At 27.1% G+C, this 20,000-nt stretch overlaps 1 protein-coding gene across 1 annotated transcript in view; it reads left to right on the plus strand.

Annotated features, from left to right (window-relative positions):
- Window positions 1-6,597, plus strand: part of LOC122245435 (uncharacterized) — a gene marked incomplete in the record, with an annotated part of 8,495 nt that extends 1,898 nt beyond the window's left edge. The window contains 11 exon segments of the mRNA XM_086555941.1: window positions 571-672; window positions 790-1,016; window positions 1,191-1,325; window positions 3,001-3,177; window positions 3,459-3,509; window positions 3,685-3,784; window positions 4,398-4,523; window positions 5,479-5,499; window positions 5,646-5,663; window positions 5,840-5,863; window positions 6,215-6,597. Coding sequence (XP_086412067.1) covers window positions 571-672; window positions 790-1,016; window positions 1,191-1,325; window positions 3,001-3,177; window positions 3,459-3,509; window positions 3,685-3,784; window positions 4,398-4,523; window positions 5,479-5,499; window positions 5,646-5,663; window positions 5,840-5,863; window positions 6,215-6,255 — 1,022 coding nt within the window.
- Between the last annotated feature and the right edge of the window lie 13,403 nt (window positions 6,598-20,000).

Below are 20,000 nucleotides of genomic sequence, written 5' to 3' on the forward strand. Positions count from 1 at the left end.
ATACACAGACACATACATACATACACAGACACACACACACACACACACACACACACACATATATATATATATATATATATATATATATATATATATATATATATATATATATGGTTCACGTTAAAGATGATATAATGTAACTACTAAAAATTATTCATATCTTTTTCCAGCAACTACAGATACACAAGGTAAGTCTTGGAGATTTTCGGAAAATCTTTCTCGTTATCTATGTCATCGTTTCAGTGCTGATGGTTGATTTGTTTCTTAATCTTTATTTTCCTTAATATATTCCATACTCATGAATGATATGATCTCAATAATGTACGTTCATTCTAACGCTAACTGATAATACTGCATATCCGTTGATCAATGTTTGTCTATTAAGTTATGTTTCCTTTCGAAATTTGGCTTTCCCTCCAGAAAAAAAAGAAGAGTGCAGAGCGTAAAAGTTCATATTGGTCCCACATATGCAATCCATATGAATGAACATTTCCTCACAATTAGGGAATGTCAACAGCAGTATCATTATCTTCCGTCTACGACTGTTCTCTCCCTCAGAATGTGAATTCGACGGGGAGATATACTCGAGCGGAGACTTGCTTGAAGGCAGTTGCTTGATCCTGATTTGTAGGGAAGGCACCTGGCGGGCGACAGGGGAGATTAGCGGAACGTGTAAGTTCCTTGGCCTCTTAATGAGCTAACGTTTATCTGGGTTTCATTTCAAGTTACCTTATGAACAGTCGTCTTCCCTGAACATAGGATTGACGAGTTCACTTTTCCCCCCAACAGGTTCAAGGTGTTCAATCAAAAATGACCCACATTTCATCGACTTCTTCGGTCTGGCCTTCGACTTCCACGGCACAGCGAGCTACAAAATCGCTATGGACGTCGGGACTGCCTATGGAGTGACTGGCGACTTTTATCGGTGCTACAGCTTTCCTTCTTGTCTGGACATCATTACGTACACAGATGATGCGGGCACAGTCATCACATTCGATAAAGACGATACGGATTCGGTAAATAAAGAGAAAAACGGAAAGAGATGTAGGAGGGAGGAGACGGAAATAAAAAACACACAGACGCACACACAAACATGCACAAATATATGCTTACATATGATTACATTGTATCATGTATGATCCTAATGCCTTTCTTTCATTTCAAAAACAGTAATGTGCATCTTCCCGCAGATCCTCGTGCAAGGCCACCCCTTCGCTGTCAACAACAACGTCCAGCATGTCGAGTCCGCCGGCGGGGTCGCCCACCCGGTCCTCGCGTGGAAACACGACTTCTGCATCCGCATGATAGGGACTCGGGGCATCGCGGTACGTTAATCATGCAAATGCTATTGCATATATTCTGATGAATGGCAGAGAATATTGCAGAAAATAGTCCTGATGATTTGCAACTTAATCAGACGTGTCTCCTGAAGTACAGTCTCATCGCTGTCAATGCACCAACCTCTGCTCCAGTCCTGGGGCTGGATTCATTAACATACGATTGTAAGGCATTTACCAGCGGTCAATTACCAGCGCGTTTACCAGCCATGGCAAAGTGGGATTTATTAAGCGATGGTAAGTCGCCTGGTAAGGGTAAATCGACTTTACCATCGTTGTTTGATAGTATATCGATTCCGCCAATCGGCGAGCGCCTTACATGATTCTTTAGGCTCCTTTGACCAATCCCGTGACATGTAAACAAAGCCTGATCCAGCTGCGAGATTTTCTTGTTTCAAGGAAGAAATGATAAAGATTTCATCTGTGTAAAATCATTCCTATATAAATTCATTTCCTAGAAAGCATATTCTGTTGCATGATCTTATAGATCATATATAATGTAATGGTTTTCAAGAAAACAGACTATTTTTCCTCTTTCTTATAGATTGCAGTCAAAATATAAGAAACAATGGCTCCACGCAATGGAGGTGTTATTTGTATGGACATTTTCCAAAAAGAAATGCCAATCAAATCTTTCAAATGGATAAAATTATGAATAATTGTATATAAATTAATGCAAACACAAGAGTAAACAAACTGAAGTGCAGTTTGTACTTCAATATTAATATAGTATGATAAAGATAAAGAAGTGCAATTTATAAATGGATTTCATTATTATTATCTGTGTTTATTATTTGTGGGGACTGTATTTTTTTTCCAGAGGTTCAATAGGCGTGGAGGCCAATTTAATATTTATTGTTGGCCTTTTCCAGAGTTCCGATAGGCGCGGTTGCTGCTTCAATCGTTTATTGAACTCTAACGTATGAACCGCCAATTATTGAATCAAATAACTTTTATCTATTTATATATTTACTGTTTTTAAACTATGTTATAGAAATAAGATATGTTTGAATTCGTCAAATTGTCCATTCCATGTATTATTTTAAATGTTATTGTAGGCCTATGACTTTCTGTAAGTTTACCCTAGGCTGCGCGAACATTATTCTCGCTTATTTACTATTAATTTTCTATATTTTTGTCAAGTTCATAAGGAAATGAACAGTTACCATCATTCTGATCATAATAGGTGTACATGGAAACTAAAGTGTCGCCTTAAATGTTGATTTTTAGCTGAGATAAAGCCTGAGGACAGAGTCGTCGCTGTAGTTGCCAGTGAACATACCAGTGCACCAACCACTGGTAAATTTAGCATTGTATTTTATCATGGTAAGTTGTTGATAAATACCGGTAAGTTGTTGATAAATAGCTCCCTTCTCCTTCTCTTAATCTTTCATTTCAAGTCTGTTCCAGATGATCCGGCCGCCAAGAAATCAAATTTCCATATACTTTGTAAAGTCAGTGCAGTTTCCATGCGCTCTCTCCAAATCTCTGTATAATAACGCGGGTCATATAATCTTTACTTAATGGTGATCTAAGTTTTTTTTCAAATCGGACTGATCTCGTGATTAGTCAATTGGAATGTTAATCATTAAATACACTATTCATAAATATGCCTATGCAGACTAGTTTCATGTCATATTGAAAGCTGGCTATTTTTCCTCAGGTGGCCTTCTGCGGATGGGAAATGTACGTCTGGGCCGAAGACGGGATCCTCGGCGCCCTGGAGGGGCTGTGCCTCGCCGGCCCCGAGTTCGACGCCGACGAACCCTCGAGTGGCTTCGGGAGACTTGATGCCACACAGGGGGAAATCAACCAGTGGGGCGAGTCGCTACGAGTTTCAGTAAGGACGTTCAGAGAGCCCTTGATAGTCCTTGCAATGATGAGGAAAGAATGTTGTGATAAGACAACTTTGCAAAATAGATATAATCCCCAATAACAATAAATACGAGTTTTTTCCTCTCTCTAAATAAATGTTGGTTAGGCATCATGTAAAACGAAGGCAGCCGAGAAACATCACACTTAAGTGCATAGCGTGGATGACAATCAATTGTGTCGATCGCAATTTCTCTAATTCTTTTTCTACGTTCGATTACGAGTTACAGATGTCTCCTTTCTTTGCAGGGAAACAGTGCTTCATCACCACTCGAAACCACCACCGCCCTTCCGGTAGTGGTACGTTTTATAAGGGCTGCCAGATTCCACGTAACGATCGTGAAAATGTCAATGAGGATCATACGAGTGATTATGAGCAGCATTACAGCCAAAGACTTGCCTCACCAGCTCCTAATTTGGCACCAGCATTTCTATTGGCAATCGTCGCTAAGAGTAAACCCTTTTCTCACTGCAGGGCTTTTGTGAGAACGTCAACGAAATCTGGACGGACTGCGAGACCCTTTTCAATTTCAGTGATACATCAGCCAGTGCCAGCTTGCTCCAGGTTACTGTAGGTGAGCTGCTTTAAGCTGAGGAGATGAGCACAAGTTAGGTTCTCTTGTTAAAAGGCCAGAGCTTCGTCTTCGTTATCCTCCTCGGGTGAGCGAAGATGCTGGTAGTTATTCGGTGAAATTTCGGATGAAGCTTTAATAGTATGGACGCCATCTAGTGAGTGTCAGCTAAAGGAAGCACTGGAAATGTGATTCGATCAGTAGATCATCACGAAAACATTTTTTACCTTACAACAATTGTACTTATACGATACACCTAAATGTACTACATTATGATACCTATACAATTTAGTTCTCTGGACAGAATTAGATAAGATTACCAAGAGAAAAAAAAAAAAATCAAAAGCTTGTCAAGCTCCGTACCAAATGGCCATCATTACTATTACTATTACAGACAGTGTTTGTTTTGCCTTTTTTGTAACTTATAAGTATATTAAATTACCTGTATATTGTCAGCATGTGTCTATAATGAAAATTATGAAAAATTCTGTATGCGTGTATGCATGAGTATGTATATGTGCGTGCATGTATGTCAGATCACATGAGTGATGACGACATTAAATTTTCTCAAAACGTAAGACCGGCAGCGAGTTAAAGCCAACCCCTTCGCCGCCAGAGTTCTGCGTCGCCGACCTGTGCGCCATGACCCTAAGCGGTGCCACCCACGCCGAGATGGAGGATTGGAAAGGAGTCATGGTCGTCATGCTGATATATACGATAGAAATCATCGACCGAACCCACCGTACGCTCTCGCTCACCTCTCTTCCCTTCTTCGTTGATATGCATTTGCAATCTGCTTTCAGGGGGCGATCATGTGACTTATCGAAATAGTTTTCTTTATTCCTATCTTTGCAATTGTAATGCATGATTCTTGATTCTATATTTTTTTTTTGTATTGTTTTTTTTTATGATATTTGTTTCACCTTATATATTCTTTCAATTTATAGACTACGGAAAACACCTGAATAATAGAAAATAGATTAACAACACCTGCGCATATTTTGTATTTTTGTTTCAATTTTGTTGCTATACATTTTCATTTGTAACGTTAGCAATTGCCGTTTGATCATATGCATTATATCACACACCAGCCACGCACACAACAACACTCACCACACACACTTACACACACAGCAACACACAATCACACAACACACACGAACACAACCACTTACACATTATATATATATATATTATATATAATATATATATATATATATATATATATATATATAATTACACACATTACACACTACACACACACACACAACAACCACACACACACCTACACAACAAGATATATATATATATTATATATATATATATATATATATAAATATATATAATATACATATATACAAATAAACTAATATATATAATTTATACATATAATATACAACACTACACACACACGACAGATGTATATAAATATATATATTATATATATATATATATATATATATATATATATATATATATATTTATGTATGCATGTATATACATATACATATATATATTTATATGCACACATATACACACCGGATTTGAAGAGAAATTTGCCCATTATTGTTTTATTGTAAAATGTGATTTTTTTACCTGGGATATTTGTGATACACTAGCTTGATATGCTTTATTTCTCATCCGTAATATAAATGATAACATCATAATCGTTATGCAATTTGCTTCTTTCCCATCAGCAAAAGACGATCCTCCGCCACGTGAGTTTAGAAGATTTGCCATTATATCAATGTTTGCAATATTTGACATATTAGCTACTTTTTTGTTTTTGATATGTAATGAATAATAACATAGACTGTATGGGAATATTACAACTATACTAATGAATATATATTTTTTTCACCAGCATCAGAAGATTCAACAGGTGAGTTTTGAAGATTTGGAAAAAAAAAAAAAAAAAAAAAAAAAGGAATTTGATATTTGTGATTTTTTATATTTTTTTATTTGGACATTTTAGAAGTTAACTTTTAATGTCTATTCATTCGACTTTTTCTTTAAATACTGAATACTTTTGTAAAACCAATTGTTTCTTTCCCACAGACCGTTCTGAGGCCGATTCACGGGGTAAGTATCGTGAAGGGAAATTGCAATATATATGTATATATATATATATATGTATATATATATATATATTATATATCTTATATGATATATATATATATATAATATATAGTATATATATACACTATATAGTATATATATACATATACTATACTTCTATATTAATTATAATATATATATATATTTATATATTATATATATATATACTATGATATTATATATATATCTATAGCTATAATATGTCCATATATCTCGTCCACACTGCACACACACACACACACACACCTCCACATCCAAATGAAATAACTAAACATATAAGAAAACTTAAAACTAAAAACTGCCGTCTTCCCTCAGGCGGCATCAACATCCAGGTGATTCAGGAAGTCAACCTCTAGACGGGAGAAGAGACGATCAGGAGGAGGAGGAGTCTTCAAGGAGGAGGTGTGTTCGAGGAGGAGGTGTGTTCGAGGAGGAGGTGTGTTCGAGGAGGAGGTGCCTTCGAGGACGAGGCGACCTAAGAGGAAGGAGAAAATCACCTACAGCATTAAATGTTTTTTTAGGGGTAAAAGGAAAAGAAAATTTCATAAGCAGGAAGAAATGTATTGATCTATTGATTTAAGTTGGTTTTAATTATCACTTGTTATTGATTAATGTAATTGGTTTAAGATGATTTCCATAAAAGGTTTTTGTTATGAATAGATTGGTTTAAGGAAATAAAAAGTTTAATTTGTTTGGTCTGGCGACTTTTCTTTTATAATTCTACAAATGGCCTCAATTCAGAGTGTACTAAGCTAGCAATAAAATGGTTATTTTTTTTATTTTCCAATTATACGTACATATACGTATACATCTATAAATATGCATATATATTGATGTATATATATATTTTTCATATTATATATATATATATATATATATATATTAGTATTTATATTTATATAATATATTTATATATATATATATATATATATATAGGTATATATCATATATGTTCACTACACACCACACACACACACACCCACACACAACACACACACACACACACTATACAGTCACGCGTTCGCGCACAGCACGCAACGAAACCACACACAACACACACACACACACATATATAGATTTATATATAGTATATCTATATAATTAAATTTATATATTATATATAAATACATTTAAATATGTATATTTATGCTATATGTATATATATATTATATATATATGTATATAAATATATATATATATATGTAAGTAATGTATGTATGAATGTATACTGCTACCACACACTACCTGCACACACACACACCACACCCACACAAACACAAACACTACACACACATTACCCATCCACACGGCGCTGCGCGCGACCACCATACGCACATATAATAGTGTTTAACCAGTATAGTATAAATATATATGTACATAAGTATATGTATGTTTGTAATATATATGTATTTATATAATAGTGATATATAATTTGTATATATTTTTTAATATAAATATTATATATATATATATAATTAGATTTTATTATATATATGTAATATAGTATTAGCTAGACATAGACTTAAAATTATTAGATGTGTATTGTGATATATATGCATAGATATACATTTATATACATATATAATTATAAGTATATTATATATTACATACAATATGTATATATAATCATAAATGTATGTTTAAACGTAAACTTTATATATACATATTTAGTAATGTTTAGCTATATATATATATATATATAGATATAATATATATATATATATATATATATATATATAAACCTCATGACATTATATACATATGTACATCTATATGTACTTATATATATATATATATATATTTAGTATATCTATATTACTATATACAGTATATATATATATATATATATATTTATATATATATGAATTATATATATTTATATATAGCATATATATGATTGATATATAACCATATTATATATATATATATATTATATATATATATATATATTATAATAGTATATATATACATATACATATGTATGTATATCCTATACACACACGCACACACACACACACTCACACACACACGTAACACACACACTACAACACAACGCGCCCACACTACACACGCGCGCGCATCACGCACATATATATGTATATATATTTGTATAAATGTGTGAATAAATAGATATATATATATGAATATATAATTATATATATAAATAAATATATATAGTTGTACTATATGTATATGTATATACATTTACTATATTTGGTGGCCATGTATATAGTATATATATATATCTATATATATATATAACTATATATATATATATAAGAAATATGAGTCTGTAACTATATATATACAAGTATTCATATATATTATATAGTTCGATAATAATCTATATATATATATATATAATTGATTTTATATTTTGTTATAAGCATAATATATAATATATATATATATATAGTATATAATATATATATATTAATATATATATATATATATGATCATACTAATAAAGAGTTATATCAAACATATACATAATTATATTAATATTTATATGACTTATATATATATATATATATAATATATATATATATATATTATTTTAATATATATTACACACACTCACATATATATATATATATACCACACATCACACACATATATATATATATATATATAAATATATATATATATATATATATAATACATAATATATACACACACATTCGCGCGAGCGCGCACAGCTTCCACATATTTATGTATGTATATATCGTATCAAATGTTGTAATATAAATGTTTATGTATGTATATGTAGATATGTATATATATTCATATATTTGTGTATGGTTTTTATATAGTTATATTTACTAAGTTATATAATATATATATATAATTATATATATATATATATGTATATATATATATATATCAATATATTAGCTGTATGTATGTATTATATTTATATAACTCAATTATATAATTATATATATATATATATGTATATATATAATTTAATATTAGTATATGTATAGTGTATATTATATGTATTTATGTATTATATACATACATATATTTTGTATAAATATATATATGATTTATATATAATATACATATATAATATAATAACATATATATATAAAAAAATATATATATATTCTATATATATTATTGTTAATATATATTGATATATCATATATATGTATGTTTATGTATAAATATGTTGATATGTATGTATATGATATGTATATATATAACAATATATATATATAGTATATAAATATTTTTTATTGACATATATTCGTACATACATATATATACATATATATATATATATATAATATATATATATATATATATATATATATATATATGTATACATATTATGTTATACATATATGCCACTATATATATATGGCATATATATATATATATATAAATATATATGCTAATATATATATATAATATATATATATATATATAACATACCGCAAATATAAAATATATATTATACATATATACAACTCATACGTATATATACACATTTATACTATATATTGTACATAATATTATATATATATATATATATATATATCAATAATGAAGTATGAGTGATATATATTATATATATATACACACACACACATGTATATGTATTTGTGTGCGTGTGTGTGTATATGTGTGTGACGGTAGATTACTCTAATCACCATACATAAGCATACATTAAGGTATCAAACATAGCAACTTATAGAATTGCAATATATTATATCACCAAACAAAATAAAAGCACAGTATTATATATTTATATATATATATATATATATATATATATATATATAACGAAACCATTTACTCTAAATCTATATAAATATATATTTAACAATTTATACATTACATATATTACACGTATATAATATGATATATATATATATATATATATATATATATATATATATTATATATAATACATATATATGTATATATATACATATATATATTTTTATAAATATGAATACATATATATATATATATAAATATATATATGAAAATATTATTATATAATAAATATAATAATATATATATTAATATATATATATAATGTATGTATATAATATATATATAGTATGTATATTATATTATATATATGTATGTATATATATATGAATCTCAAGATCAGTGCTTGCCAGAAGAAACATCCTTATTTCCAGCCTTGATTTAACTAAAACTTTCTTCGGTTGTAGCAAAAAAGAGAAGCATCTTCAAAAACTTCTTTATTACAAATTGGAACCAAACGTTTCGAGTGTTCAACACGCATCATCAGTGGATTTAACTGTATAAAAAGGATTTTCAATTATCCCTTCAACAAAATTGTACAATACATAACATATTTTACATGCTCTAAATTGCTGGTAGGTTGCCACAGAGGGTTAATGGGAAATTCAAAAAATGGTAGAACAAAAATGATCCCGTTCGAAACATACAAATTATATAACAGTTGAAATTACAATCAAAAAAATAATAATTCTCATATAAGGACAATAGGAACAACTCTTATGACTTAATATCTATGTGTTGACTAAGAAATATCCACAGAAAAATTGATATAAGTAAAACTAGACAAATAGGCCGAGAAGACGTATGGACTAGGCCAAAGCGTCTGATTGACAAAAGCCGACGGTTGTACAAAACGTCTATTTTTAAAAACTTGAAAAAATACTTCTTAAAACGCATCAATAAGCCAAATTTAAACGGTACAAGGATACTTCATGAAAAACAGATTAAGTACTAGGGGATAATACTTACCAAGAAATACAAAGAAGAACAATGAAAAAACACGGGGAGCTTGACGTCCATGACTAGACCTCAACGAGGCAGTGGAGCTGTCTGGGCGTTCCGAGAGGCAAACAAAAACCTATCGGAATGCGAAACAAAGGAGAAAAAACGGGATGATGGACTGCTATTTCAAAATTTCAACATCAGTATAGAAGAAGTATATTCATTAAGGTTTGGTTTTACATTTCCAAATCACAGGCTTACCCTCCAATATATTCAAATCATAATACTGTATTAGCTGAGTCTAAAATTTCAAAAGAGTCATAGTTAAATGGATGACTCTTTATTTGATGAATGGCTTCTAATTGAGGATTTAAGTTGGATTTGATAATTTTTAAATTATTATTTCTAAATGAAAAACCTTTATGTTTCCTCGATATACGCATAAACAAATTGCGAGAAGTCTTTCCCACATAAGTAGCGTTACAGCTACGACAAGAGAATCTATCTAAAACGATCGAAGAACGTTAAAGATTTAGGAATTTTGTCTTTAAATTTGAATAAAGATTGCCAATGGTTAAGGAATGAAAGTTATAAATGACACTGTAAATTTAACAGTAGAGAAACTATTATGACAATCTTTGTTAATTTTCTTTCCAACATTGTGACTGAAAGAACCAAGGTTAAGGAAGTTTAATATTTAAATGAACATCTTTGGGTACTGAGTAGGAGCGGAATGTCGACTCTACTGGTGCCATTAATTTATCTAAGGTTCTCTTTATAAAGCTATGGATGAAGTTAAGAGGGAACCCATTTTTAACAAGAATGTCTAAAATATGAACAATTTCATCATGAAAGATCAAAAAATTCTTTGAAATCTTGAATGCTCTATATACTAAAATGCAAAGTTGGAAGTTCTACTGCTTACATTATCAGAAAAAGGTATGGTGATCATGTGTTAAAAGTTTACAGAAATTATCAAAAATGTTCTTTTAAAGTAGAAAAAGTACAATATGACATAATATTTCTGAAAGAATGTTTTAAAAAAACAAGCTAATCTTCCAAATATTTTTGAGATTTATAATTATGGAAACAAAATAATAATAAGATAACAGAGCATGTAAGGAACCTTCCAGTACAAACTCTTGGGATATCGGAAAAATTAAGTCAAAATCAAGGGAATTTAATAAACATAAATGTAAAATTATTGGACTTTGAAAACTGAATTTGAAACAATCCATTTCGTTTTTTAATTTTTAGATTATCCAAAACTACTACCTAAGATGTTGTACGGAAAGTCGCAACTTAGTTTCTGCTTAATAATGTTCAGAGAAACCCATGAAAAGTAAATTATTTTTACTTAGGGCTTAAACAAACCCTCCTCATTTGGGGGGGGGGAGTTCATCGCCCCCAAAAACAAAGTTGTTTTTAACCACTCTCGATGTCAATTTATCTCATAACTTGAAACGTTCTACTTAAGCTAAAGGCATGAAATTTGGTATTCCCCCTCGGAAAATTAAATTCTCTCATATTCTTTTTGTCCTTTGAGAAATTGCTTCGTTCTCTTAATTTTCATAAGCCTGTTAATATTTTTCCTTGAAACTAGACATAGAAATCATAGTAAAATCAGTCATAAAAAAGCCTTGCATTACTCTTTAGTTTATTCCTACCAAAAGGAAAAAATTGATGAGGGCATCATCATCTAAAACAAAAAACAGATTCAGACCTTCGGCCTTCTAAAAATCAGGCGACGGAAATATGGAAAGGACCCGTCATTATCTCAAAACCAGAACAAGGGGGCAGGGTGTTGTGTTATTGAATAATAATAAAGTAGATTATATTAAGAAAATTGAAGATATTCTGAATGATAAAACTAAGTTTAGTAAAGTTAGACAACAAATGTGAATCTTTTGATTATTAAAAAATAAGATAGACTAAATTCCTTACTTAGAAAACTTTAGAAGAAAGAACACATCCATTGATGACTCGCAACGTTACTCCTCCTTTTCAACCTCAGCTTCTAGACCTGGTTATCTTATATGGATTGCCCAAGATTCACAAAGCTAAACGTCCCTTTGAGGCCTATCCTCTCTGCCATTGGAAACTATTAATTATAATGTAATCAAAATTGTTCATTCCTATTCTTAAAAGAGTCTCACTATTAATAGATTTTTACACCATACAGAATACTTTTCATCACTTTTTTGAATGATTTGATGAAAATTAATAATGCTGATGATGAATTTATCTTAGCGAGAGTTTTGACGTCACAAAACCTTTCACTAATGTCCCCACTAGAAGAAAGAAAACTTGTTCAATTATTATGGACACTCTTTTTAAAGATAAAAATTGAAATCCAAGGATTAGATAAATCAAAATTTTAAGAACAAGCTTATTGGACATGGGCTACTTAAAGACAATCTGTTTTTTTGTTTTATTTTATCAATAAATTGTAATAATAACAAATTGAAGGGAGTTGCTATGGGTATTAGAGCCATTAGTGGTATCAAGGCCCGTAGGCTGCTAGTCCACCTAGAGGAGGTGGGCGCCCCTTTAGGCTCCACACTCCTTGCTAACATTTTCATGTGTCATTTTGAAACTATTTGCCTTAATAATTGCCCCGAAAGTTTCAAACCTTGCCATTATTTCAATATGTGGATGACAATTTCCTACTTTTCAAAATCCAGAGATAGTATCACTCTAAATTTCTTGACTACTTGAATGCTAAAACACCCTAATATAACATTCACTTTTGATGTTAGAGAAAAAATGGTTGTCTCCCTTTTTTGGATTGATAGTTAATATTTCTCGGGATAATATTTCTTTTACTCATTCAGTCTACAGACAAACCAACTTATACAGGTTCTAACTACTAAATTTTGATTCTTTACATTCCTTTGAAATATAAAAAAGTAATCTTATTTTGCATTTTTCGATATATAGTGAGCATTCAAGATTTCAAACGAATATAATTTTTCTGATCTTTCATGATGAAATTGTTCATATTTTAGATATTCTTGTTAAAAATGGGTTTCCCTCTTAACTTCATCCATAGCTTTAGTTACAAGAGAACCTTAAATAAATTAATGTTGCACAAGTTAGACCATTCCGTTCTACAGTACCCAAAAGATGTCATTATATTAAACTTCCTTACCTTGGTTCTTTCAGTCACAATTTGGAAAGAAAAGAAAATTAACAAAGATTGTTCATAAATAGTTTCTCGAACTGTTAAATTTAAGGTATTTCATTTATACTTCTTCCTTAAACCATTGGCAATCTTATTCAAATTTAAAACAAATTCCTCAAATCCTTTACGTTCTTCGATCGTATTTATAGATTTCTCTTGTAGTAGCTTGTAACGCTACTATGTGGGAAAGACTTCTCGCAATTTGTTTATGCGTATCGAGGAACATAAAGGTTTTCATTTAGAAATAATAATTTAAAATTATCAAATCCAAACTAAATCCTCAATTAGAAGCCATTCATCAAAACTAAGATCATCCATTTAACTAATGACTCTTTTGAAAATTTTTAGACTCCAGCTTAATACAGATTATTGATTTGAATATATTGGAAGGAAAAGCGCTGAGTGCGAGATTTGGAAATTCAGACCAAATCCTTAATGAATAGCGCGAGCGCGACTTCTTCTATTCTGATGTTGAAATTTTGAAATTAAAATGCAGTCCATTATCCTCGTTTTCTTTGTTTTTCGCATTCCGATAGGTTTTTGTTTGCCTCTCGGAACGCCCAGACGCTCCAATCCTCGTTAGGTCTAGTTCATGGACGTCAAGCTCCCTTGTTTTGTCAATTGTTCTTCTTTGTATTTCTTGGTTAGTATTATCCCTAGCTACTTAATCTGTATTCATTGAAGTATCTTTTGTACCCTTTGTTATATTTGGCAATTGATGGTTTTTTAGAAGTAATTTTTCAAGTTTTTAATAGTTTTAATAAACTTTTTATACAACCGGCGTTTGTTCACTCAAACGCTTTGGCCTAGTCATACGTCCCTTCTCGTCTATTTTGTCTATTACTTATACAATTTTCTGTTAGATATTTCTTAGTCCCAACACATAGATATTAAGTCATAAGAGTGTTCCTATTGTCCTTATATTGAGAATTTATTATTTTTTGATTGTAATTTTCAAATATGTAATAGATTAATTTAGTATGTTCGACGGATAATTTTTTGTTCTACCATTTTTGAAATTTCCCATTTACCTCTGTGGCACTACCACTATTTAGCATTGTAAAATTATGTTATGTATTTGTAACAATTTTTTGAAGTTTTATTTGAAAATCCTTTTTTTACAGTTTTTTAATCCACTGATGATGAGTGTTTGAACATTCGAAACGTTTGGTATTCAAAATTTGTAATAAGAAGTTTTATAAGTTTTTGAAAAGATTGCTTCTGATTTTTTGCTACACACCACCCCGAAGAAAGTTTTAGTTACCTCAAGGCTGGAAATAAGGATTCTAGTTTCTTCTTGGGCAACACATGAATTCTTGGAGATTCATTATATATATATATATATATATATATATCATATATTGATAACGATATATATATATAATATATTTATTATGTGGTGTGTGTATCTAATCTATATGTATGATGTATCTATATATGTGTACTGAACATGGTGTATCTATAAATATTGTATATTACCTATATCTGTGTATATTTATTGTGTATCTCTCTCTCACTCTCTCTTCTCCTCTCTCATCTCTCTCTCTCTCTCTCTCTATACTATATATATATATATATATATATATATACTATATACTATTATATGTATATATATAGTTTTAACATATAGTATATTGTATATATATATATATAGGCTATTTAATATATGTGTATAATATATATATATATATATAATGCATATATATATATATATATATAAATATATATATATATATACATATATATGTTTTTGTATCATATATGTGTATCTATATATATATGTATATGTATCTATATATGTTTATTTATATATATGTATATATATGTTTATCTATATATATATGTATATGTATCTATATGTTTATATATATATGTGTATATATATGTGTATCTATATATATGTATATGTATCTAAATATGTGTACATTATCTATATATATTGTATTAATTAATACAAGCATGTTGTTATCTATATTATTGTATAGACGCGGGTAATCTATATATGTGTATCTCTCTCTCTCTCTCTCTTTCTCTATATACATATGTATATGTGTTTCTATATATATGTATATGTTATAATAAAGGTTACCTATTTGAGAAGAGTTACATGAGAGAGAGAGCTCTATATATATATATGTATATAATATAACTATATATTATATATATTACATATACATATATATATATATATATATATATATATATATATATATATATATATATATATATGTGTGTGTGTGTGTGTGCGTGTGTGTGTGTGTCGATATTTGTGTATATGTATCTATATATATGTATCTATATATATGTATATATATGTGTATCGATATATATGTATCTATATATATATGTATCTATATATGTGTACATATATGTCTATCTATAAATGTTTATTATATATGTACCTATTATATATCTATATAATTATCTCTATATATGTATCTAAATATATGTATCATTATATATGTATCTCTATATATGTATCTAAATATGTAGATCTATATATATAGATACACATATATATATACATATTTGTATGTATATAAATAGATGCACATTCAAATACATATTTCTCTCTCTCTCTCTCTCTCTCTATCACTCTATCTCTTTCTCTCTCTCTCTCTCTCTCTCTCTCTCCTCTTCCTCACCCTCTCTCCTCTCTCTCCTCTCCTCTCTCTCTCAATCTCTCTCTCTCGTCCTCTCTCTCCTCTCTCTACTCTCATCTCTCTATATATATATATTATATATTTAAATATATATAAATAATATATATACAGTATACATCTACATACTATTTATATATCTATTACTATCTATCTATCTATCTATATAATTTATATATATAAATTTATATATATATATAAAATATATATCATAATAATCCTCTTTTTTTCTCTCGTCGTGTTTCTCTCACTCTCTCTCTCTCTCTCTCTCACTCTTTCTCTCTTTCACAAATACATGTATAAACCATATAATAATATAAATTTTATATTATATAAAATATTATATCTAAAAATATACATACATAGTTAAATAAAATATAATAATATATATATACAAGATATAGACATTGTTTTTTTTTCTTTCTTTCTTTTTTTCTTTTCTATTTTTTTTTTTTTTAAATAATAAGACATAATACAATATATAATATATATATAATATATATTTTTATATATATATATAGATATATATATATACATATAATTTAAATTTTATAATAATATATATATATATATTTATATATTTTAATATATTCATATGTATATATAATATACAAATATATATATATATATATATAATATATATATATCTATTTATATATATATATATAATATACATACATATATTATTTTAATAAAATACATAACATACATATATATATCCATAATACTATATATAATATATATATAAATATATATATATATATATTTATAGATATAGATATAGAAATATATATATACATATAATAATATATATATAAGATATACTATATATATAAATATATATATATATAATATATAAGTATATATATAATGAATAACATGACATATAAATATATAATATATTTATATATATAACTATATATATATATATATATAAATATACAGATATATAAATATATATACATACATATATACATGAATATACTGATAGATAATATATAGCTATATATATAATATATATATATATATAGTATATAATATTTATATAACATACAATATATCATATATTTTTTTTAAATACATATACATATATAATATTATAAATATATATATATAATTAATATATATATAAAAAATATATATATATTATGTAATATATATATAAACTATATTTATATATATTATATAATATACAATATATTACATATATATATATATATATAGTAATATATATATATCTGTATATTTAAATATATATATATATATATAATATATGTATATATAAATGTATATAATATGCTTATATATATATTACATATGCATATTCAATTTTAAAATCTTATATATAATATATATATATAATATATATAAATATATATATATACATAATTGCTTATATGTATATATTTTTATATATATATACAAAATATATATATATATTATAATATAATATATATGATATATTTCTACTAATCATTATTTATATATATATATATATATATATATTATTAAATAATATAAATATATATATCTATATATATATATATTATATATATATATATAAAAATTTAATCTATATATATATATATATCTATAGATATATATATATATACATGAGTATTTATAGTATATATATTTGTATATAGATTTGCATATATAGAATATATATATATATAAATATATATATATATATATAATTATATATATTGAGTATATATATGTATATTATATTTATATATATTTGTAAATTACATATATTTATATAATATATATATATATTATATATATATATAATATAATATATAATATATATATATATGAATATGTAATATATATAATATATTTTATATATATCTATAAATTAATGAAAGTAGAATTTATATGTATATATATACATATTTATACATTATATATATATATATATATAAATATATATATATATATTATATATTAATTATTAATATTTATATATCAATATATAATATATATATATAATTATATATATAATTATTTGTAAATTAATATTATATATATATATATAATTATATATAATATATATATAATATATGTCTAATTATATATATATATATATATATATATATTTGTTGTGGTGTGTGTGTGTGTGTGTGTGTTTGTTGGTCCTTGGTAAGACTTTAAACTAACAACCGTAAGTTTTGGAGTGTACAGTCACCTCTGAACCTTACTTCTTCTATATAACCCTCCAGGTTGTAATACCTGTTAGCCCCAAACCACTCTAAACCATTGGCAAGCAGAATGTATATATATAAATATAATAAAATAAATATAAGATATATAATAAGTAATATAATATAAATATATATATAATACAAATATATATTATATATAGATTTTATAATATATAATATATATATATATATATACATTATGTATGTATGTATAAAAATATTTATATACATATCATAATATATATTATATATATAGTATATATATAAATAAATTTATATAACTTATTAATATATAATATATATAGGTATAAATTAAATATATGTAAGTATAATATATATATATAATCTTATATATATATATATTATATATATATAAATATATATATATACATTATATAATAAGTACACTATATATATAAATATATAGAAATATATATATATATATATATAAATATATATATAGAAATATATAACATACATATAAATAATATGCATTCATAACCATTTTTATCTCTCTCTCTCCCTCTCTCCTCTCCTCTCCTCTGTTCTCCCCTCTCTCCTCTCCTCTCCTCTCTCCTCTCTCTCTATATCTCTCGCTCTCCCTCTCTCTCGCCCTCTCCGTCTCTCCCTCTCCCTCTACCTCTCTCTCTCTTTCTCTCTCTCTCTCTCTCTACACTAGCTCTATCTCTCTCTCTCCCGCTCCCTCTCCTCTCCATCTCCCCTCCTAGCCATCTCCACAACTTTCCTCCCCCTCTCGACGTACCTCATCCCTCGCCCTCTTCCGCGCCCTCTCCTCCCCTCTCCCGCCCCTTCCCTCTCTAGTACGATCTCATACTCGCTCCTTCTCTCTATCTCTCTCTCTGCTCGTCTCATATATTTATTGAGATAGAGATAATTTATTTAGTAAATTGTTGATTTATATAGAGTTAGATAATTGAGATATATATATAATATTTAGTGTAGTTTATATATTAAAATATATATTTATTGTAGATGATATAATAGATAGTGATTTATATATTTATATAAGAATTTATATAATATATATAATAATTATATATATAGATATTTATTATTTTGTTTTATATATGTATATATATATAGTTATTGAGTGATTATTTATATATATATATATTTATATACATTGGTTTATATATATGATATATAGATATTAATATATATATATTTACAAGTATATATATATAATATAATATAGATATATAGATAGATAAGGTTATGGGATTTATGTTATGTATGATTAGTTATATATATTATATATAATATTTATATATTTTATTTATATATAGTTAATACTTATAAAT

The sequence above is a fragment of the Penaeus japonicus genome, unplaced genomic scaffold (assembly GCF_977035675.1).
Source record: "Penaeus japonicus unplaced genomic scaffold, GWHDUDI00000001_assembly GWHDUDI00000031, whole genome shotgun sequence".
NCBI lineage: Eukaryota > Metazoa > Arthropoda > Malacostraca > Decapoda > Penaeidae > Penaeus > Penaeus japonicus.